General features: G+C 45.9%; 1 protein-coding gene across 45 annotated transcripts in view; it reads left to right on the forward strand.

Moving 5' to 3' along the window:
- TCF7L2 (transcription factor 7 like 2) overlaps positions 1-23,790 on the forward strand; it is a 200,738-nt gene that overhangs the window by 58,627 nt on the left and 118,321 nt on the right. For all 45 annotated transcript variants that reach the window (XM_047701535.1, XM_047701530.1, XM_047701529.1 and 42 more), the window contains one exon: positions 18,057-18,158. In XM_047701535.1, coding sequence (XP_047557491.1) covers positions 18,057-18,158 — 102 coding nt within the window. The remainder of the gene's footprint in view (positions 1-18,056; positions 18,159-23,790) is intronic.

A 23,790-nucleotide genomic window follows, 5' to 3' on the forward strand; every position in this document is an offset into this window, starting at 1 on the left:
CCTCCCACCCTGCTTCTCTCTCTCTCTCAAAAAAATTTTTTTTATAATTTAAGATTAAAATAATATATTAGAAAGTAGAAAGCAACGAAAAGAATTGTAATTCCACTCCCGAGAGGAAAGTGTTGCTGAAAAGGTGTCTGACTCTTCTCCTTCGTAAAGTGGTAAACAGATGAGTGGTTTGGAATATTGACTTTTCAGGTGTGCGTTGGAGTCACGTGGGCAGCCAACGTTTTTTTTTCTTGTGGATTCCTGCCAGGCTTGACACCTGCCCCTGCACAAAAAGCAAACTTGGGCCTTATTCGTCTGGCTGATTCACAGAGGACGGCCCCGAGGGAGGCAGATTCTCCTGACGTTAAAGACTTGACAACCCTGAGCCACTCTTTGACTTGACAACCCTGAGCCACTCGGGTGGTTCCTTTGTTGTGACTTTTTGAGCTAGGGGTGGGCCAGAGCGTTACCTTTGCCCTTCTTTAAAAACAAGAACAATAGGTGGTGAGGGCGCGATGCCTCTTAAAATATTGGGAAGTGCTGGGGCCCGAGGGTAAGCTTTTCTAGAAGCAAGTCTGTGTGTTGTGTTGTTTTACCTAATGAATCTTCTGGGCCTGAAGATAATGAGGTCAGTGAGGGCAGTCATGTTGCTTACCCCTCACCCAAGGGTCATTGTCACCCAGAATGTGCCTGGCCTATCCCAGGGGCCTGGAAAGGCTTCTTTGATTGATGTGGGGCTTGGAAGCCAGATGGCCGTGGCCGCCATGCTGATGGGGAGCCCGCTGAGAAGTTGGTGGTTTGCCGTCCAGGCCTCCCCGATCCCTGATCCTTGCCGCTTTCCAGGGCTGGAGGACTGAGTTGGCCTCTACCTGAGGGAGGGGGCTTTGCTGAGACTGTCGCAGACACCTCGTTCCTAGTGGCAATGAGGCCACTGGCTCTGGAGGCGGGGTGTGTTCCTATAATAATAATAATAATAATAATAATAACAACAACAACATGCGGTTTTATATTTCCTATTATATTTTATGGTCGAAGTGTTTTTCAGATACTTTACTATTATCTTTAGTTTATAGATGTATTAACTAGGGCTAGTTTTGGGAGATGGGAGGGGAATATGGGGGACACAGGGAAGGAAAATAGTTTTGAATGAATCCCGAGGCTCCCCTGGCAGCTGCCAAGTAGTTAGATACTGTTTAATGGAATTTTTGTGTCCACCCTGTGAGGTGGGGTGGAGGGAAATTATTTCACAATAGCTGGAGGTCAGGGGGCAGAAGTCTCTGCCCACTGTCACCCAGCAAGGGGGGGCGAGAGCTGGGAATTGTCGCCCAGGTCACCTGACTCTGGGGCTCTGTGATCTTTCTCTTCTGTCTAGTACCCAGCATAATGCCTGGCAAAGAGCCGGTATCAATAAATATTTGTCGAATGTTAAATGAGGCTTAAAGAGACCATTCACGCTTGGCACAGGGGCACAGGGGAGACGAGCGTGTTTCCTGCCCTTATAACCTTCTCTTCCAAATCCCGCGACCTTGGGCCGCTTGCCTAAGCTCTCCCAGCTCAGTTTCCTGAGATGTCATCTGAAAAATGGGTAAAGATCTCACATGTAGTAAGATCTTACCTGTAGTAAGATCTCACATGTGACGTGGTTTCTACTACTTACTGTTTTCTTTTTAACTTTGCAACCACACAGTTTCTCCCTTTCCCCCTACTACCTCCTGGAATATCCATTCCTGATGACAGGCTGTTGTTGGAGGACCGACGGGAAAAACATTCCCGACATGATGGCCCAGAGCACCAGTGGGACGGATAGGAACTTTGTAATGACCTCAACAGTGGTCCTAGGGGCTGGCATCTCTTGAGCGGCTTACCATATGCTCGGGGCTGCTCCACGCCGTTCTCCGTGATCATGATTTGGCAACTCTGATTCAGAGCTGCTGTTAGCTTCTGTTTCCTAGAAGAAGAAACTGAAGCTCAGGGTGGTAGAGGAACCTGGCCGGAGCCTCTGAGGAAGTAGGTGGAGGTCTGGGATTCAAACCCCAGAACTGGTTTGATTTCCCACTCTTGAAACTAGTTAAAACTTAACCTCTCCGTGTGTGTGTGTGTGTGTGTGTGTGTGTGTGTGTGTGTGTGTGTGTGTATTCTGGGCGTTTCCATATCTCATTTACAGCCTGCACCTTTGCTTTCTCCGTGTACTTCATTCTCCAAGTACATGGTCAGTGCAGGAGGAAACCACATGGATTTGGGATAGAACCAGCGGGTGGAGATGGTCCCCATACAGGGTGCCAAGAGGCTGACCGTTGTTTGCTGCCTGACCGTGGTAAACCAGGGGCACCAGGGAGTTCTTTGCATTTCCTTTTCTCCCAACTGTCTTACCCCTTCTTTAGGCGAGATTTTTAACAGGCGAGTTTTTTAATCTTAAAGAAAAAGGAAATCGTGACATAGCTGGGGAAAAAGTGGCAGGGTTTTTTGTTTTTTTGTTTTTTTTTTTTTTTCGTTTTCGTTTTTCTCTGGTCCACGTGTAAAACCTCTTTGGGGTGAGGATTCCTTGTGGTTTTTGGTAAGCTAATGCCTCACCACCCCTGATTTGTGGGTCAACTTGTCGTGTCTGCTTTCTGGCAGAGCGGTCATGTTGCCTTAACCCCTTACCCCGGAAGAGTTGTGGGGGCAAGAATTGGAATTCTGCTGGGGTTGCAGAACTTTAAGAAGTATCTTTAAGTTCGTGGGCCAGTCGGAGGGGAGAGATGCGGTGGCTCAGAACAGCAGACTCGAATCTGAGCCTTGGTACACCTGAGGGGAGACCAGACATATGGGGGGGCCAACTGTAGGTATAAGAAGGTCCCAGTTCCCCAGGAGGCCAGGAGTGAATGAATTGAAAGGAGGGGTGGGGAGAGGCGAGCCTGGTCAACTAGGAATGTTTTTGGTCAGTTTGCTTTACTGCAGGGGAACTGTTTATTTCTCTTTAAGCGATGGATAATACACATACCTGGGATTTACTTTTCTGGATGATTTAGAGTCATGTAGTATCTCAAGGAGTTTTACTCTGAGGATACTGATTATATTTATAGCAATGTAATAGCCAGCTAATAACATAATAGCTAGCGTTTCCTCAGCATGTGCAATAGGCCAGGCGCTGTGCCAAGCATTTCATTTAGAAGAACCCTGAAACGTGGATGTTTATGTATATTCCCATTTTACAGTGGAGGAAGCCAGTGCTCAGAGAGGTGCCATTTGCCATTTGCCATTTGCCCAAGCTGACCCTGCTTTTAATGGTCAGCTCTGGGGCGCCTGGGTGGCTGAGTCCTTACGCACCTGCCTTCAGCTCAGGTCATGATCCCGGGGTCCTGGGATCGAGCCCCGTGTTGGGCTCCCTACTTGGCAGGAAGCCTGCTTCTCCCTCTCCCACTCCCCCTGCCTGTGTTCTCTCTCTTGCTGTGATTCTCTCTGTCAAATAAATAAGTAAAATCTTTAAAAAAATTAAATGGTTAGCTCTGATATTCTCTCTTAATGAGCCCAATTCTTTTGGCACATAGGAGGCGCTCAATAAATATTTGGGTGAATGAATGGAGTTCTGGAGCTGGGATCTGAACCTGGGTCTGAGCTGCCTCCAGATGTGGTCTGGAAACTTGTTCTGAGCGCACGCAGCCCCCACAGCTCCTACTTTGCTGCTTTGGGTCCTCACAGTAGCAGATAGACTTAAAAGGGACTCAGTGGTCCTGAGGGCAAGGAGCATGGCTCCTGGGTATTTCCTGGGCATGGGGACATGAAAGGCATAGCATGAGCTGTCATTCCAAGATGGTTTGCTGAATTAGCATTTTTCCTCCCTGATCATGGCAATCCGTGATTTGCTTTGTGGCCATGTATCGGCAGAGTGAGAGGGGGCCAAACTCAAGAAGACCCTTTGGCTGGGATGGCTGTGTATTCACCTGTACCTGGGCAGAGCCTGAGTGGAACTTCAGGCATCTGGCTTCCTTCATTCAGGTGTTTGGGAAACTTCAGACAACTGGACTTGAATTCTCTTTGCCAGGGTACATAGAGAGGGAGGAGGGATATATTTAAAAGAGCTGAATGGATAATTTCTTACCCATTTATGTGTGGATAGTAACGGTGGGTTGTATCAATGGGTCTGTTCCTCGGGCACCCACCTTGGTCAGTCTGTAACTTAGTGCATTTACTAACAGGAATCCCACACTTCTCTTTTCTCCCTTTCTGCATCCAGCAGGGAGATGGCTCCCTCCATGACCATGGACCCCATTAGCCTTCTATCTCATAGGTCAAACTAGGCCTCACTTGTACTGCACAGACTACCAATCACTCCTGTGCATAATCAAGAAGGAGGTACCACTGTTATCCCTACATTATTATCCTCACTCTGTAGGCCAGGGTTGGATGCAAAGAGAGGGGAAGCCATTTGTCCAAGGCCCCAGTGCTTCGTGTCTAAGCACGAAGCTGCAGATCCTGGGTTTAAGCCTAGGTATTCCATCTCCTGCTCCTGCACCTCTTAGCCATTCTGCTTGCACCACCTTGGTCTGAATTAGTGAGATTTAAGTTTATTTTTAACTAATCTTCTAGAACCTTCTGTCAGCCAGCTTCACAATGGGGAGATAACATTGTGACCTTTGTCTATAGCTCAGCCTGGATGAGCACACACAGGAGCTGGTTAGAGGGTAGAGAGACCCTAACTTAGTTTTTCCCCTTGACTACTCTAGCCCTTTCCTGGGATCGAGTCCTCTTTGAGCTGACTCTTTCTGCCTGCTTGAAATGCGGCCTACCTTCTGCATCTTTCTGCTGCTGTCAAAAGACTTGAGACCTGGAATTCCATCTCGTGGGTCCCCGGGAGCTCTAGGCGTGCAGATGTCCAGGTTCTGTGGTCAGGACTGGGTTGGCATTATAAATAAACCAAAGCCTGGGAAACTTTCTTGCTATTAATAGTACAGACCTTCAGGGGAGGAGATCACCAAACTCCATGCTGTTGGAATTGATTTTCCCGCCCGGATGACATAGTAATGAGCTAAGTGGTTAGCTTCAGATCGCTACTGCTCCTTCCCGAGCCAGGTTCTTTAAACACTAAAGCCACAAAAGCAGAGAACGCAGAGAACAAGTTTGTGTGGAGAGTCACGGTGGCCGTGTCGAGAGAAGGAAGGTGGGCTTGCATGGGGGAAGTGAGTAGTATTGTCTAATTCCATTTCTTCCAACTGGTGCCCCCTGGCTGCCCCCACCCCATTTTTAGAAATAGGAATTTGATTTGTTGTCTGGATTGTTGATGATATTTCTGTCTTCTCCGTGCCTTTGGGTTATTTCAGAAAGTTTGTCTCCCAGCCTCAAGTGTGTCAGCGAGTGTGCGTCAGCTGCTCTCTGCGGGGAGAAAGTCTCGCATAAAACAACCCTAAGATCCCTATCGCCTCAGATCACCCACGTCCCATTGTCCTGCCCTTTGCTTCTTGGCATATGCTCGTCACTGTATGTATACAATTAAAAACACAAAGCAGCCCTCTCTTGTCCGAAGGGTCTGGAATATCCCAGTGTTTTCGGAGGAGACTTTGGAAGTGGACAGAACTGTTTCCTTCCCCAAGTGAGGTTATTGTGCTCAAAATATCTCCTGGTAGTTTATTAAAGGAAACCACAGGATGGGGTCAGAGGCAGTCTCTCCTGTCGGCAGTCTCCTGTCTTGCCTCTTCTTTCTAGATCTTTCTCCCCTGTCAGCTCGTCCCCGGATGGCTTGCTGTCCCCGGGGTGGGGGCCGGCGGTGGGTTGCGGGGGGCAGGCCTGCTTCTCTGTCCTGTCCTGGAGTTGGAGCAGCACGGCCTCACGATGGCCCACCGGGACTCGTCCCTGCGGGGCGTTAGGAAGGAATTTGGGGTGTGGAGTTCCGTGAGTGACTAGGATTAGGCCAGTCGGGTCTGCAGTCAGACAAGAAGTGTGTGGGCAAAGAGAACTATTGTGTGAGGCTCCTCCGGACAGAAAGTCCGCCTTCATCTTTTACTGTGCCTAATGGACAATTGAGACATTCAGCTTATGTCTGAAAGGAAAGTGGGCCGGAATGGTCTAGCAGACCTCCCAGACGAAGGCTTGTAGGAGAAGCAAATACAGACAAGGATTACCAACAGGGGAAACAACCCTGGCAGAGTCCTGGGAGAGAATGTTTATTTCCTTGCTCTCTAGGAGGGATTTGGAAAGAGCCGTAATCCTGGGTTAGGAGTAATTTGTTACAGCAAGATGATACTTGAGTGGCAGGCGGCTTCTGGCTGAGGCCCCAAGACTTGTGTGCAGGGGGGTCGGGGGCCTCCAGGAGGTCAGCCTCACTAAATCTTCACCCTGGCTCGGGCTTTTTTTTCCTCCCCAAGCAAAATGAACCAGAGGCGCCGCTGACCTCTTGGCTTCCTGAGGGGAGCGTTGCGAAGCATCTCCACATGCTTGTCACAGCCAGCCTCGGACAATAAAAATTTGGACAGGGAGACCTTTGCTGGAGCCACCGACCTCTTTCAAATGTGACAAGGGGAAGCAAAAACAAAAGGGAAATGCAGCGCGTGCTTCCCAGTTTCAGCTGGACTTTGAGGACAGGAGCCGAGGCCTGTCTTGCAGTTTGGTTCCCCCGTCGACTGACTAAAAGCACGTTAATTGGTTGCTTGTCGTTGTCTTTTGTTGCTGTGGAGGGGGTTGGGGAGAGAAACAGTACAGAATACGGAGGAGAACCGGGTCGTAGAAATCCCAAGTCTTGAGAGCTGCTGGCTGTGGAGAAAGAAAGCCCTCTTTTAAGAGTTCCTGATTTTCATATCTGCCGTAATCCTGCCGAGTCATGGATGGAAAATAACCCTTCCAGGTCACCAGGACCCTGTTACTCTCTGGCTCTGTGCTCTCAGAGGTCATCTCTGACACCTGGTAGACTTGGGACTTCGGGCTTTTCAGTCCCCCGCACAGTTGGAAGAAGAAGTTAACAAATCTTAACTGTCCCGTCCATTTACACAGTGTATCCTCTGGGGTTGACAATACGGTGAACAAGTCCTCTGGGAGACTCTGGGCAGGTGATTCCATGCCCACGGTGGTAACTAGAGCAACTGAGGCACAAAAGCTGGCATGGCCTGCCTGAACCCGCAGGGTGATGGGGAATGGGCTCTGAGATGGGTCAGTGTTTCTGTTGACATCAAGTGCTCCCCTCTGTTTGGTTTGCCTTGAAACAGACAGTCATCACCCACTTGGGTAGCTGTCTGCTGTGTCTCTCCCTCCGTGCATTTCGTCGGGGGGTATGCCGTGTTCTTCCAGCTTCCTCGAGCCTTGGCCTTCCCCTGCCGTGGGATGGTCCCTTCCCAGGATCCCGCCCCAGCCAGTCACGTCTGGAAGCTTCTTGTTTCCCAAGAAGCTTTGGAGGGTCAGATCTTTCTTAAAAGAATAGGTTTGTTCACCTGTTTTTTCGGTTCGTTCTTTAGGGCGGTATGGCATTGTGGGTGGCGTCTACGCAGAGGTGACCATGTGCACTCCCCCCACCGCTTGTTTTGAAAAGAGTCTGATAACCATCAAGTGCCTTGGTGCACTTTTTTTGTAATCCACTTTAAAAAATCAAGATATAATTTACATACCATTAAATGTATGCATTTAAGTGTACAATTCGCCTGTTTTAGTATATTCACTGTGGTGTGTAAATGTCACCACTATTTCCAGACAGTTTTTGTCACCCCCAAAGGAAACTCTGTACCCACTAGTAATAACTCCCCATCTCCCTTTCCTCCCAGTCCCTGGCAATTACTAATTTAATCTCTGTCTCTATGGAATTGTCTAGAATCCTATAATATGTGACCATTTTGGCTGCCTTCCTTAAGTTAGCATGTTTCCTAAAGTCATCCTTGTTGTAGCATGGGTCAGTATTGCCTTGTTTTAATTGCCAAATAAAATTCCAGTGCACAGATAGACCACCATTTCGCTGCCTGCTTATCAACTGAGTCTTGGGCGTGCTCTTACCCAGTGGACCCCATATTTGCTGAGCTCCCGGTCCACTTGCTACTCCGTATCTTCCAGCTGATTTTCCTGGCCTACAGGTGCCTCTATCTACTTGAGCACGTGTGTAGACAAGCAGGTGTTAACCTACGCATTCCAATCAACTGGACTGTACTTGGCCTTTTTTTAATAGAAAGCAATAATAAAAGAATGTGGTGAACAGAGTAGGTTTGTCTTTGGTCTGGCTCTTAATGTGAGGTTCTCCAGTGGCATTCGAGCATTCGTTATTTGCTAGTTACTATGGGGGCCCGTGGGGAAGGAGTTTGCGCTACCCTGCCTGAGGGAGTTTGGGCGACCTGTTGGAACGGGACAGGAGGGGCGAGGGCTTCTGCTCTCAAGTTCTTCCAGTGGCTTCTTGTCCTCTGACCCTTGGCTCAGGGACTTGGCTGCTTTTGGTAGGGGCTCTCCTTGGCTTGGGATGGATCCACAGCCCTCTGTGGGGGAGCTGTCTTGAGGCCGCCTGAAGACTCTGACATGGTGAGTTCTGGGCAGCTCTGGGTCACGCCAGCACGTAGACTGTCCTCTGAGGCTGATGTCCCACACGCTCCCTGTGTAGGGTGCGTGCTGCACTGTCTGTTTTGTTCCCCGTGTATCTACTTTGCCCTCCCTCCCGTTAGACTCATTCTACTCAGTCTCCTTTAAGAGATTTTTAAGAGTCCTGGCCTGAAAATACTACGTTCTGGTTCAGAATCCCTTCGTAACTGTGGGACTAAGCCACTTCATTTCTGCTTTTCTTCACTTTATTTATTTTTTAAAGACTTATTTATTTAGTTTAGAGGGAGAGCAAGAGTGAGTGGGAGACAGAGGCTGAGGGAGAAGGAGAAAGAGGATCCCAAGCACTGAGCCCGACGTGGGGCTCGATCCCGTGACCCTGAGATCACAGCCTGAGCCGAAATCAAGAGTTGGATGCCTAACCCACTGAGGCACCCAGGCGCCCCTGCTTTTCTTCACCTTAAAATGGGTCTGGAGCTTTCTGCTTTGGCTGCCTAAAAAAAATGGAGTGACAATCACTGTAGAAGTTTTAAAACAACTTTTGGAAAGTTGGGGCCTGCAAATAGACAACGTGCTCAGTATTGATACTGCCCTGGTTTCGGTGCTTTATGCTAATTATTGATCATTGGCGTCACGGTGACCATTACAGCCGCTTCCGCCCACTCCCGGATAGTTGGATTGAGCAGGTCCAGTGTGGGTCGGGGGAAAGTCTCGCTCAAGGAGCCAGCAAGGTGTGGGAACTGTAGGGACCATGTCAGCATCATGAATTAAATCTTCCTTTATAATATTTCTACTTCCTTGTGTTCATCCCTATACTATTGGCTAGTTCATTGTCCCATTGACTGGTTCTTAGATGACTGCTCTAGGCCTCAGTCATTAATCACACTGGACCCTGAGCATGGACTTTCTGAGTGCTGTGGTAATTTGTGTGTTAGAAGAGAATGGAACTTTTGAGTGAATTTCCTCAGTTTCCTTCTTTCCTTCCTTCCTTTGGTAATGAATTTCAGTATTCCTGTTTGTATTTTTTTTTTTCCTGTTAGCCGTAGAAATAGAACATGGATTACTTCTGTGTATGTCTCTTCCAAGTAGGAAAGCAAGTGGGTATATAGGTGAGGAGAGGCTAGGTTATGCTGTAGTAAAAAACATCTCCTAAATCTCAGTGGGTTATATCAAACTGTTATTTACTGCTCAGACTACATATCCGTCCCTGGTGCTGTTGAGGCTCTGCTCCGTTCTTCAATCTGGGTCATAAGCTGGTAGAAAAGCCACCTTCTCACGTGCTCTGCATTGTTGTGGCAAAGGGAAACCACTCTGGGGGGTAAGTGTTGCAGGCCAGACACAACACATGTCCCAGCTCACCAGCTGCAACGAGGCACATGACCCCACCACACCATTACATGAGCCTGGAAGTACACAGGCCTATCATAGGCAGGGTGTGCTTACTTTTACTCCCTTACTCACTCCCCAAAGTCCTATCCTGTCCTGGCATGAAGCTGAAATTCTGGGATCCCTAGTGGCATGTGGTAGTCTTTCTAAATTTTTTTCCCCAAATTTTTATTTAAATTCTCGTTAGTGAACATGTGGTGTAATATTGTTTTCAGGAGTAGAATTTAGTGACTTGTTGCTTATAGATTTAGGCCCAGAGTGAGGGAGAGTTTGCCAGAAGTGAAGAAATGAAGTGATCGTCCAGATAGTGGCAGAAGTGGGCCTGGAAAGTGGGCTACTGGACACTTTCCTCTCTTCTGCTACCCCAGGCATGCACAGCCATGATTTTCAGAGTGACTTCTTTGGGAGGATGGAAGGAAGGCCTAGGTCCCAGCCCACGGAGGGGCTGGCTGGTTTGAGAGGAAGGGCCTGGTGAAATTCTATCCAACTGTGCTTCCCTGAGCTGCCAAACCATAGCCTCCCTGCAAAACCACTGACCTAGGAAATGCAAAAATATCTCAAGGACAGGGGTCCTTGTGAGGGCTGGTGACATGAAAAGTTTTGGTTGTTGAATTTTTTGGTTTGTTATTTGCTTGTTTTGCTCAGTTTACCCCCTTAGTACCAGTGGCCTCAGTAGCTCTGGTAGAAATAATTTTCTAGTAGCATTGGAAGAAAAGAATTTAATGTTTGCCTAGCGACCTCGTTAGGGGGAAGAAGAGAGCTCATAGGAGCTGGAGAGAACGGTTCATTCCTTTGGGGCCACTGGGCCATGTTCCCTCTGAGACACTGGTGTGCAAACACACCAGTGGTCTGGTGGCCTACACACAAGAAGGCCAGCTGACCCAGGGCCCTCAGGTAAGCTGGGTCTCGATTCTACTGGCTTCAGTTGCAACTTCCTGCTAGTTTATCTTATAGGATTATAGTGAATGTGGTTTTGAACTCCAAAGGGCTCCCTAAATGTGAAGCCATACCGTTATGACCCTTTGGATTGTTAGGATGAGGAAGAAAAGGGGAGCTGCAAGGATTTCATTTAAAAATCTCAGAGCAACTGACTCCTAGAGATAGAAGGCAGAGCTATTAAATTGTTGCTTTACACGAGAACCTGATACTCCTCCTTTCCCCCATATGCCTTTTATGTCGAGAAATGGATAGTGACTTTAAGGGAAACATTCCTAAGTTCCTACTATGTTTAGTGTTACTTAAAAAAAAAAAAAAGGGAAAAATAAAGTCAATCCTAGCTTCTTATTTCATTTTCTTCTGTGGCTTTTTTCCTTCTCCAAGTTCAGAATGTACCCAGCCCTCGAAGTCTTTGGTTTTCTTTCCTTTGGTAACTATAGTATATACTTGCTATGTTATATCCCATCTAGTCACAATCACACGTTCCTGAATTTTCTTTTTCTGTAAGAAAATTTTATGGGCAAATAATGCCTCTTTAACTAGAGCCTCTATCTTAGGTTCTTATGTGGATATTTCAAAAGAAGCAATTCCTGGGGGCGCCTGGGTGGCTCAGTCGGTTAGGTGTCTGCCTTTGCCTTAGGTCGTGATCCCAGGGTCCTGGGATCGAGTCCTTCATCGGGCTCTCAGCTCAGTGGGGAGTCTGCTTCTCCCTCTACCTCTGCTGCTTTCTCTCTCTCTCTCTCTATTGAATAAATAAGTAAAATCTTAATTAAAAGAAAAAAAAAGAAGCAATTCCTGGGCTATGTTTTAACTGAGAACAAAGCAACCTAATCTGTGCCTCCTGCCTCTGTGGGAAAATTGCTCAAATCGATGTTGTAATGGTGGCTGTGCGGATCCTTCAGGATTCTGATGACTTCTGGTGACATTGCATCGCGAGGTATATGCGATCTGTGCTAGCTTTGAGAAACCTGTTGGTACCTGTATGATTCACAGGGTAGGATAGAATATTAATCACTGCTTCTTATAATTTAACTTTACTGGATATATTGGGTTTCCTTGACCCCTGGGGCAGAATTACTTATTTATAGAAGATGGGCTGAATTTTCCATCTTCCAGTTCTGAGAAATGAGGTAGGTTCTGAAGAGAGAGCCAAATGTGTTCTTTAACAGACCTGGGGGGGGGGGCTGCCCCTTGAGGCTGTGCCTCCCGACGTGAGCCCCTGAAGAAAGGCTTGCGGCTGTTGTCGATATACTTGGGCTTCCTGTTGTCTCACTCTTGGAGTTTTTCCATTTTCCTTTTAGCATGAGTGGCTTTTGGTAGCCTTTCTTTTGTAAAGTAGAGGGGTGTCACCTTAACCATCATGCTTTACCCCTCTGGCTGGCCTGTTTGGGGCAGATCAGCATGGCCTCGGATTTGGCCGTGAAACGTGGGTCAACGGTCATCTCGCAGAGGAGGAAGGACTTGTGGGTTTGGATGTGAGAGGCCACGGCTTGTGGTCTCGGGTTTGGGTGTTTGGGCAAATTAGTGACTTTCTGTTTTATAAGAAACACAACACAGGTGACTTTCTTGGGCTTGGGAGTTAGGATGACTCAGGTGTCATGATTTTTCATGAGGATGGTTTTGAATGACTTTAAATTCTTGAAAAATGGATTTTCCTAGGAAGAAGCACACCTGCTGAGGAAAGCTGGGATTGAATAGGCTGTTTTGTTGTTGTTGTACTTAGGTCAAGGATGCCTATCTACCAGGCAGGGGAGGGGAGCAAGGCCTTCCTGGTGTTTAAAATCAGTCCTTTTCTGGGTGATAGGTTTTTCATGGGGCCTAGTTTTCCAGAAGAAGCCAGTTTTATCTCCGTTTAGCAGTCTGGTCAGGCTCCATGGTGGCCCCCACCTCCCCATCTTGCCGGTGCCCGTAGCCGATGCCGTCTGTTGGGGGTGGGCAGCATTGGCACCGGTTTCATTCCAGGCTTGTGATGTGGGAGAGTGGTACACACCGAAAGGCTCTGGAGAGGGGAGCTTCTCAACCTAGAAAGGTGATTCCCAAAGCCCACAGGGCACATTGCCCATGACCTGCGGCATTTCTGCCCAGTGCTCTTTCCAGATGATTCGATGACGTGTGACACATTGCCAGTCTTTCCTGGGAAGTGGGTGAGAACTTTCAAACACGTGAACCTTTTCCAGTCAGAATTGCTCAGGGCTTTTCAAAGTTCCATTTTGGAAAGGAGGGATAGTTATTTCAGAGAGATTGTGGTCTAGTGGTTAGACCTTGTGACTGGGAGTCATGGCTGGAGAGCTCAGATTCTTTTCTAAGGTCTTCTCCCCAAACTGGAGTCTGCCAGTGACGATTCAATCCAAAATGTCGCTTTCGGGCCACTGAAAAATCGCGTTTGGCTGTCTGGATTTTAGGCCCAGTGAAGGAATGTATCCTGTCTGACACGAAATCAGGTCTTCATACATTCATTCCATAAGCCATGGGTGGCAAACTGTGGCCCAGGGCCAAAGCTGTCCTGCTACCTCTTTTTGTATGGCCTTTGAGCTAAAAATGGTTATTATTTTTATTTTTATTTATTTATTTATTTTTTTAAAGATTTTATTTATTTATTTGACAGAGAGGTCACAAGCAGGCAGAGAGGCAGGCAGAGAGAGAGGAGGAAGCAGGCTCCCTGCTGAGCAGAGAGCCAGATGCGGGACTCCGAGATCATGACCTGAGCCGAAGGCAGCGGCTTAACCCACTGAGCCACCCAGGCGCCCCGGTTATTATTTTTAAATGGTTGAAAAAAAAAAACAAGAGAAGAGTACTATTTCATGACAGGAAAGTCCTATGGAATCTACTTATCAGTATGTATAAATAAAGTTTTATTGGAACATGGCCATGACATAGTAGGAACAGATATTGCCCACGACTGCTTCTGTGTTGCCGCGGCTGAGCTGTTAGGACCAAAACCAGATGGGCTGCAGAGTCAAAGATATGTATGTCTTCTGGCCCTTGATAGAAAAAGTTTGCCAACCCCGTCCTGAACAAGTAAGGGGATGGACTCTGCTTGCCTGTCTGTCTGTGAGACGGACTGACTGACAGGAAGTGCTGTAAAGCCGCTTTGGTATTTTATCAGCCATGTGGGGTTTCCTGGGAACCTTCTTATCAACATCATTTTTGGCCTTTGAGTTGCCCTATTTGTTTAGGAGACTAACTTTTGTACGGAGGCCCCAGCCGCTCTCAGATAGATGCAGGATCTTGGAGCCGCCCCTCCTCGGACTGAATGAAGCTGGACCCACGGTAATGGGGGGGCAGCAGGTTCCCTCAGGGCCACTTGTACCTAGATCCTGGGGGGGATCCTCTGATTCAGAAGATCCCTCCCCCTTTGCCTTTCCTTGTCCTTTTAATTTTTTTATTGGAGGAGGAGGGGGAGGAGAAGTTTGAGTTGCATACCTTTTTTTCTTTTTTCGCTGACAATTTAACAGGCATTTTAAAGAGCCTTGATTCCGTTCAGACTGTGGGTTTTGTATATATTTCGAGACTTCGTCCACAGGTCTGAAGCTTAACTTAAGCTCCCTGAGACATATCATAAAATATGATTTGGGGAAAAACCCTAATGGGCCATGAGCAGAACATTAGTATTAAACAAAGGATGAAACACTTAAGCCAAGATGGCCTCATATATTTATTATTATTTTTTTTTTTTTTGCAAAATGCAAGTTGAGCAGGACTCCATTTCAACAGTTTTCAATGCAGGAATTCCCACGGCCCCGTTTGATTGCAGTTTGCTGAAAAGTTTAATGTTTTTGTAGGCAATTCATAATTTCCACGTTGAGCGGCCTGAAAGGCAGGGAGCTGGAGCGCAGTGTTGTTTTTATAGTGGGATGGTGGGAACTTTTTTTTTTCCTTCCCCAAAAGGATATAAAACCGAAGTTGGACCAGGGGGAAAATGTGGCGTGGCGTTCCAGCCCTTTTCGTAAATCTGAGATGCCCCCTCCTTCGGGTCTTCCTTTAGGACCCAACAGAATAGAATTTCCTGCTGCTTAGTGTCTCTAGGAAGGAAAAGATTTTCCTCTAGGCTCTAATCGTACCTAATTTCCTTTTTCTTCCCTTTATTTATTTATTTTCCTTATTAATAAGGACCAATTGTAGAAGATGAAGGAACCTGGGAAACCCATCACTTTTGGAGGAGGTTAATAACTTCCTTTAAAAAAATTCTGACATAATACTTATTTCCCCAGAAGGAACCTCGTCAGCCTGAATGCCAGTTATTTCCAAGGGACGGGCACAGATTTGCGGGGGCCCAGCCTTTCTGTGGGATCAAGTTGCACTGGGAGAGAGAGGTTGAGGCTGTCACCGTGGGGTCCTTGCAAGCCAGCAGGACTGGGGCTGTCTTCCTCCACCATCTGGATTTGGTTAGCTCTCTCTGGGCAGTGGGGCCGAGTCTCATTTCCTCCAACCAGTAATGTTATATAGGCAGTGATCCTGGGCTGCCCTAACATAATTGAAAATTATGTGTATTGTAGGCTCGGAGCGCTGAAATGTAGGCTCATAAAAATAGTGGTGCAGGTAGCCTGCGGAGATTGGATATGGCACACAATGAAGCTTTTATGTAAAATAAGAATTATAAGACTCCGCGTTAATATTGCATTATGGGTATGACAGTTCTCTGGTGGGGTCCTCAGGGCAGGTCTGTCACCTTAAACAAAGCCTAAATTTCCGAATTCTATGGAGCAGGGATTTGGATGCGATCAAATCTGTTTTGCAGATGGCCAAAGATGGGAACCTGTCTGTTCACCTAACCCTGCCCACTGAGGGTAGCATGAGGCGTCAGTGTGTGGCACTCAGCTGGCTGTTTTTCCTCACAGGATTTTATGAGAGGAGAGATGATTATTGGCAGTTGTCCATTTTGGTTGGCCTCAAGGAAATGATGCTATTGAGTGGTTCTTACCAATGAGGCTCATATATTTATGTGGGAGGTGAGAATGGGAAGCAGTCAGGGCGAGGTGGGGCGGAATAGGTTCCTATGGCCCACTGGTTTGGGTTACAGGCTGAGGAGACCACGGAAACATTTATTACGTTTATTGAGTGGCTCTCAACTTGGGTTGCTACTGTTCCCAAAGAAGATACTTGGAAATGACTTGTTTATAAGGGTGGCTGAGGGGGGGAGTGGGGTGCCTGCTCGTATTTACTGTCTGAGAGTCCAGAATCCCTAAGTGCTGGGGCAGCCCTGACCTCATCCCCATCCCAGTTAGGACATCCCCATCAGCTGACTGATGAAAAACTAGAGGTCCATGGAAGCAGAGGGATTTGATGCAGGGTCGTGTGGTGAGTCACCAGAACCAATAACCAGGTTCCTCCACACAGGATCCTTCTGGGTAACAGCTCTGAGGTTGTAGAAGTGCTCTTACCTTGTACAGATCTAGGTTGGGAAAATGGCTGTGCACCATGGTAGGTAGCTCGTGGGCCAGGGTCTTCTAGTTTTAGGTGTAACTATGTTTGGTTTTAATTCGCTGGGCAGTTGTATCTTTAAGGAAGCTCTGAGGAAGCTTGTGTGTGGCTTTTGCCCTTCTATTTCACATGGGATTTGAGCCAACTCTTCCTTCTTTCTGGACTGTCCTTTGTCCTTGGCTGTCCTTTGTCTTTCTGTTGAAATCTTTCTGACTTAACAAGACCTACTCGTGCAGCCTTCCCAGTATCTTTTCTCAGAAATCCCATCTTCTTTCTTGGCATTCCCGAGGCACGATTCCAAGTCTGCCATTTCTACTACATTCTATCTAGATTGAATCGGAGTGTGAGTTGGTTCCCTCACACGGGAATAAGCTCCCTGAGGGCAGACATCTTTCTTAATCCTTCACAAGAAGGCTATGTACAAAGAGTTTAATTAATATTCATTGAGTAAAATTCCCTGTATAATTTATATGAAAACTAGCCATTTAATTTGCTTTGGGACCTCTGAAAAGATAAGATGGCCTCTTATATTCCATCCAAGCATTAACTGGTGCCTTACACAGTGGGCCTTCAGACATACAAAGGCTGGTGATGTCCTTGTTAAAGTCTAAGTACTGTGTCCTCAGTTTTGTTCAGTTTTCTGAAGTTTTCCTGAGTAAAATTGGTGTGATGTCACCAACAAAGTGAAATGCCTTGGTGTTGCTTATACGTGTGCTAAGTATCTCTGTGACTGGGCAAGCCACCTCACCTCACTTTTCCTTGTTTGTACAGTAGGGAGTTGGGTTAGTTGATTGTTCAAGTCCTTCTGAAAGCTGACGTATCACTTGTGACAGAAGTAACTTCCTTTTCCTTGTGCCATGTATTTTCCACCTCAGAGAAGAACGGTGATAGACATCGTTGGCTTATACCTTTAACTTAATTTCTGTGGTAAATTTGTGCATATTTAAGAATTTTCTCAGGCCTTTTTGAGATGAATGTATAAATTGCACTATGTCCTATTTGTACATCTTTTCCTGAGACGTATTTTTTTTCAAAGATTTATTTATTTATTTGAGAGAGAGCATGAGCGAGCAGGGGAGGGGCAGGGGAAGAGAGAGGATCTCAAGTAGGCTCCCCGCTGAGTGTGGAGCCCAGCATGGGGCTTGATCTCAAGACCCTGAGATCATGACCTGAGCCAAAACCAAACATTGGACACTTAATGGACTAAGCCACCCAGGTGCCCTGAGAAGTAGTTTTGTTTTATAAGCTTTGGGGTTGGATGAGGAATTCCATCCTCATCTACTGGGGAAGTTTCTACTAAAGGACAGTTGCACGTGTATGTATGTATACTCAACTTTGAAGTATAGGATGATGGCATTTTAGAAGTGAAGGTCACTCAAAGAGCAGATCTGGAATTGGTGGTCTCCTAGACACCTTCGGCTTGAGACTCCGGTTTGCTTTCTTCCTTTGAAAGGCCTCTGTTCCCTCCCTTGTCTCTCCCGCATCTCTATTGTTTCCCTCTACATAAGGCAGGATTAATGAAATCCTGTAACTTGGAGCCAGCCTGACGTTTGATTGCAAAGACCAAACTCTAGTTGCTGATAGTATTGATGTTCTAGAAACACACCTGTTGAACATGAGCTCTAATCTAAGGAAGAACCTGTTGGTGTGGCATGACTTTTCTGTTGATGCTGTTGTTATGCGCATGCTTTTTTTTTTTTTTTTTTTAAGTTTATTCAGTGTTGTTATTTGCATGTCCCTATAAGTTACTCATCTGTGTATCAGGCATCCCAGGAGTTATGTCTTGGGATAGCGGTTTTGTGTTTCTTTTCTAAACTCATTTGCCACATTCATTTGTTTCCTTCCTCCAGTATCTCCAGATGAAATGGCCACTGCTTGATGTCCAGGCGGGGACCCTCCAGAGCAGACAAGCCCTCAAGGATGCCCGCTCTCCGTCACCGGCACACATTGTCGTAAGTGACCTTATAAAGGCATTTGCTTCCTTTACGGTGGGGAGATGAAGAAAATATTCTTTTGCTGATAACGGGCGTTGTTTATCCATTTTTCTCTCTTTAAAAAAATATATTTTTGGAATAGTCTTGGATATGGCTTATATCTAGAAGTTATTTGTTTTCTGGTATTGGATCTTAGTGATTGTTACGCACCCGGAAATTTTCCAGGTCTTCCCACCACTCCTTTCTCCTGGTGTTGGGTTAGTCTAGCCTTGTGGTCTCCAGTTAATGGGACACTATCACCATGGTTTGGGGGAGACTGTAGATGGTTCCAAAGCAATTAAAAAAAAAAAAAACACCTCAGATCCTTTTCTGAAAAACTCATTTAGCGGAGGTGAATTGCAGAAGAGGGAATTAGAAAATTCAAAAGGGAAGCGCTGGATTTGAGACTTTCCAATCCCCCTCACCCAAATTTATGTTAATTTTTGGAAAGTAACATTCTACGTTAACATCAGCAAAATTTTATCTGGATTGATTGTAAACGGAGAGAAGAAATGAATTTGGAAAGGCTTAAGTTAAACTTAATTTGTACGTCCATGACTTTGAGAGCCTATGGGTCTAACAAAGGAAACATTTGTTTTTACTAGTGAGAGACTACAACATAGAGTATGTGTCTACATATATTTTTAATGTACATTTGGATTTTGTAGGCTCTGAAAGTGGAATTTATAAATTAACCTCTTGAGAAGATGGCTCAGTATTATTAGAATATTCTCTTCCGTATGTTTGTATCATGAGCTGGACTTCATACTTTTGAAATAATTAATGGGAGACACATTTTTATAACGAATGTATGACAGGTAGAATTATGCAAAGGATGAAATAATTCATGTATTTTTTATTTAAGTACCACAAAATGTTACCCATTAATACATTTTGCCTCAATGTTACTTTAATTTCTAAAAATGGCAAAATGATTTTCTTAAGTAGAAAAATCTTAAGACGCATTGTGTCAGATTTCAGGCTCACTGCCTCCTTATTTTGTAGCTTGGTGTAATTGAGTATATATTATTTAATGAATTATGCCTCTGTTATATGAATATTAAATATACGTGTGTGTGTGTATATATTACAAAGTTATTTCCGTTAAACCACATCTTGAGTCATCGTGTGTGAAAATGTTCTACAAATTCTTATGTTATAAATGAGGCACAGAACAAGGTTGACATTTTCCCAGAAGCTTCCTCCTTCCCCCAAGCCTGTAATAACACGGATGCTCATGATGACACACACTCCTCCAATATCAAGATTTCAGGGCTGGAAGTGACCTTAGATCATCTCGCCCCCACCTGCTCTCAGAAAAGGAAACAGGCCCAGAGATGCCCTGAGTGAATTGCCCAACGTCACACGCTGAGTTAGTGGCCAGAGCGAGGATGGGACCCAGTTCTCGGCTCCTCTCCCGGCGCCTCGTAGCTTGTTCTTTCCTAAGGGAGTAGAAAGTCACTTCTCTGTGACTGGTTCTGTTCTGCGAACTATAAATTGGGTCATCATCAGGGGCAGCGTCCCAGATGATGGGGTATTGTCGGTTTGGGTTTCTGATGCAGGTTTCTCGGCGAAACGTGAATGCCATATAAAAACCATTTTAGTCATATACAAAGATTTTTAAAAAGTGCGAGAGTTACCGTGTCCTGGAGGGTAAAACGAGGAAGCATGTCTTTTTCACTCTTCCTGCCTCCCTGCATTTCCCATTGTGTGTCCAGGCTTTGAAATTTATTTCTCTGTTTTTGGAAATGCTTGGCAGGTCTGCCACTTTTTTTTTTTTTAAGCTACAGAGAAAGGATGTTATCTTTAAAATCTCTTGGAGGCTTTTTTTTCTCTTTTGAGTGGAGAGAAGGTGCCAATCTTAGAAGTGGTTCAGAGTGGACACAGCCCCCTGTGGGGGTGGACGGAGGTCGAGGATGGCTCTGGTGACCATCGCCCAAGGGTGAGGGTGAGGCTTATCCGCCTTGAGAGCCCCCCCCAGATAGGCCACAGGACCTGTTGTCCCAGTGTAGACCCTAAGTACTTATTTTCATGTTTAGAAATGAACAATCTGAGGAGATGGAAAGACGTTTTGTCCAGAGCCAGTGTGGATTTTGGCCAGGGCGGCTCAAGGGGACTCAGGTTCCTTCATCCTCTGCTGTCTTAGGAGGCGTGTTTTCCACAGCCGCCAGTCCGAGCCACACTTCAGATGGAGACCTTTGTCCCAAGGAGCCACAACTGGCAACTGCAACTTCTTTCTGCTGTGCTCCTGGGGGCCTGGGGAGTGGCCATTGCGTCGAGTTTCTAGGCTGTGGAGGAGGGCGGGCTCTGGGAGCGGGGCAGAGCCATCAGCTGGGTTAAAAGGAAACCAAATTTGTGAAGTTCTTACTGCTGTGGCAACTGAATGGTGTCTTCTGTGACACGGATTAGCCCCGTAATTGTGCAGTTCTGCACTCTTCACCTGACACTAAGGGGTGAGGAGGTGGTACTGGAGGGGGCGGGGTTGGTAGAGGGAGATGGGCAGGTCAGGCTGGAGAAAGAAAGGCTGTGTTTGCTGACCTCTCACCCATCTAGTGGTCCCATACAGTTTTGGGAATAGAGGAGTCCTACACCTTGGGACTATGAATGGATAATCCCCTTTTCACTGGGCATAAGGCAATGCGTCAGCTAAAATCAATTTGGCAGGCACAGCATGTCTGTATTTATAAAGGGCCCATTCTGGACGATGGCTGATGGATCATTTGGGTCTGTGTATAGCTCAGCCTTGGCCCATAGAGCCTGGGTTGTGTCCGGCTCTGCTGGTGGATGGCTAACTCTCCTCCACACCCTGGGCTCTTCTGCTCATTTTGTTTTTCATTCTCTTAAAGAAAATGTTGTCCCATCACATCGTTTCATCAGACATGTTTCAAAATAATTGTCTAAGGATTGCTTCCTAGTTTCTCCGAAATTTGAGCTTGTTGTAATTTCTGGGCCAAGTTATTTCATAATTATTTCTAATGTTTTCTTTTGAAACTAGAGAAGTGTTCAGTGTTTGTTAATAATCATTAGAGACTATGACTACCATCAGTTCCTAAGAAGATAACTTTCTCTAGTACCCATATGGGGCAGAATTTTCACATGGGGATTTAAACTAAAGATCTTTGTCAGAATATTTTAATCTAGATTTTTTTTTTCATGTGGTACATGGGTTACCACATTATAAAAAAGTAGATGTGTAGAATAAATATTTTTAACAAATAGAGTTTAATTGATCAAATAATATTTAAATTAAGAAACGAGCCCCACAAATTTTAGTCACTGTAACGGATACGGCATCTTCTTTATTAGAAGGCAGCGGTTCCTAGTCTGTGTTCAGAAGAGAGAGGAAATTATCCCCCAGGATGATGTCTTGAATTTTTTTTTTTTAATTTTTTTAACCAGCCACAAAAATAAGAATTTAGACAACAGATCCATCTCTCCCTCCATTTCCTTTACTTTCTCTCTCCTCCTACTTCCCTCCCCACACTGCTGAGAAATTCAGGTTCTAGGATCCTCTCCCCTCCAGGCCCATTTTCTGAGTCTCATAACTAGCTCCTATTTCATTCTCTGTGGTGTTTTAGGTTTATATTTCTTGGTGTCCTGTCCCATCCCCCCCAACCCCTGCTGTGAGGGCCAAGCAGTCTGGTTGTGCTAAGTGGTGGTGCTTGAGCCTTGGTGTACTTGCCTCCAGCAGCCCATAAGCTGTGGGGTTAGGAGCCACCCTCCCCACCCACACCACCTCCAGTATCTTTGCTATACAAAGACTTTCATTTAATTTCCTTTGTACCCAGGAAAAAAAGATTCTGTACCAAAAATGGTGGTATTTTTGTGTAGTCGATATCTTACAAGATGGCAAAAACCTTCAAAAGTTCCTGCCATTTTATCTTGGGGGCTTCTTTTTGAAGTTGATGTGGAATTTTACCTTGGGGTGAATTTCTAGTTGTTCCTGGTTTTATGTGTTTTGTTGTGTAATGAGCTTTGAGGTATGGGATAAGAAAGCAATCTGTACCCCGAGGAGCAAGGCCTGCCAGACTGCGGTGGTGCACTTTTTCGTTGTTGTTGTTGTTGTTATTGTTTAAATGCTGGAAGAGGGCAGAAAACTTAGGAAATACAGCGGGATGGGAGAGCTGCGGACAGGGTCTCTGCTGGCCTGCGTTGAGCATTTTCAAGTAAGTTCAGAGGACATAGTGAGACTTTTGCTTTTTGTGTCTAAAGAGTTTGGGGGGAAGGAGCACCTATTCATAGTCAGTAAGAAAAACTACTTTGAGAGCCTCTGTTGGTTATTCAGTACTTGTGGATGTCTCGATGGATTCTGTGGCCTGGGCTGTACTCTCATCTGTTCCTCGAAGCGCTTGTTGGCTGTTGTGCTATGTGCTGGGAGGTTCTGTGCTGGATGCTGAGGCCCAGCAAAACCATCATAGCCCCTACCTGTGCCAGGTTCTGGTGGGAGTACAGGTCCTGTGATGGTGTGACAGGGACACGAGATTTCCATTGAGTCGTTGGTAGGATTACAGGCTGGGACAATCGCCTGAGGAATTGATATTTAAAATGAGATGTTCAAGGATCAATTAGAGTTAGCCAGATAAAGGGATGAGAGAAGGAACCGGGTGGGAGATGGGAGAACATTCCAGGCAGAAGGAAAACCATGTATGAAGTTCCTAAAAGGAAAAAGACCTTGGCTGTGGGAGAAGAGGAAAGCCAGCTACCATGTCTACAGGTCTTGATGGATGAGGGAGAATGGCCTGGGGTAGGATATGGTAAGAATTTGGTGTTTGTGATTCTAACCACCCGGGGAAGTCCATGAGTGGTTTGGCTTGTGTTAAACTGCTGGCTGCGGGGATAATGGTGAGGTGCACAAATTTGGAGGGAACAGCGGCAGAATTTGCCTGTGGGTCACATGGTGGCATTGAGGGAGAAGGAAGAGTCAAAGGTAGGTGGGTGGGGATGCTGCTCAGTGACTGGGGCAAGTTTGGGGTGGGAGAGTTGTATTTTCTTTTTTCATTTTTATTTTTTTTATCCTAGCTTTGTAAAGGATGTAACTGACATGTAACATTGTATTAGGAGGTAAGTGACATATAACATTGTATGAGTTTAAGGTATACAGTGTTGGTTTGAGACAGTTACATATTGGAACATGATTACCATCTGAGGGTTAGCTAATACCACATCACATAATTACCATTTCTTTTTTGCTGTGAGAACATGTGAGAGCGATTCTCTAGGCGACTCAAGTATATAATGATCATTCTCATGCTGTACATTAGATTCCCAGAACGTACTCATTTTGTAACTGGAAGTTCGTACTCTCTGACCAACATCTCCCCATGTCCGCCACCTCCCAGCCCCTGGCAACCACTACTTCACTCTGTTTCTTTAAGTTCAGGTTTTTTTTTTTTTTTTGGTTTTTTTTTTTTTTTTAAGATGCCTCGTATAAGTGATAGCATCAAGTATTTGTCTGACTTATTTCACTAAGTGTCATATCTTCAGGGTCCATCCATGTTGTCCCAAAAGGCAGGATTTCTTTCTTTCTTATGGCCCCATAATATTGCATTGTGTGAATATATGCCACTTAAAAAAATCCATTTATCTGTTGATGGGCAGCAAGGTTGTTTCA

Source organism: Lutra lutra, chromosome 14 (genome assembly GCF_902655055.1).
Source record: "Lutra lutra chromosome 14, mLutLut1.2, whole genome shotgun sequence".
Taxonomy (NCBI): Eukaryota; Metazoa; Chordata; class Mammalia; order Carnivora; family Mustelidae; genus Lutra; species Lutra lutra.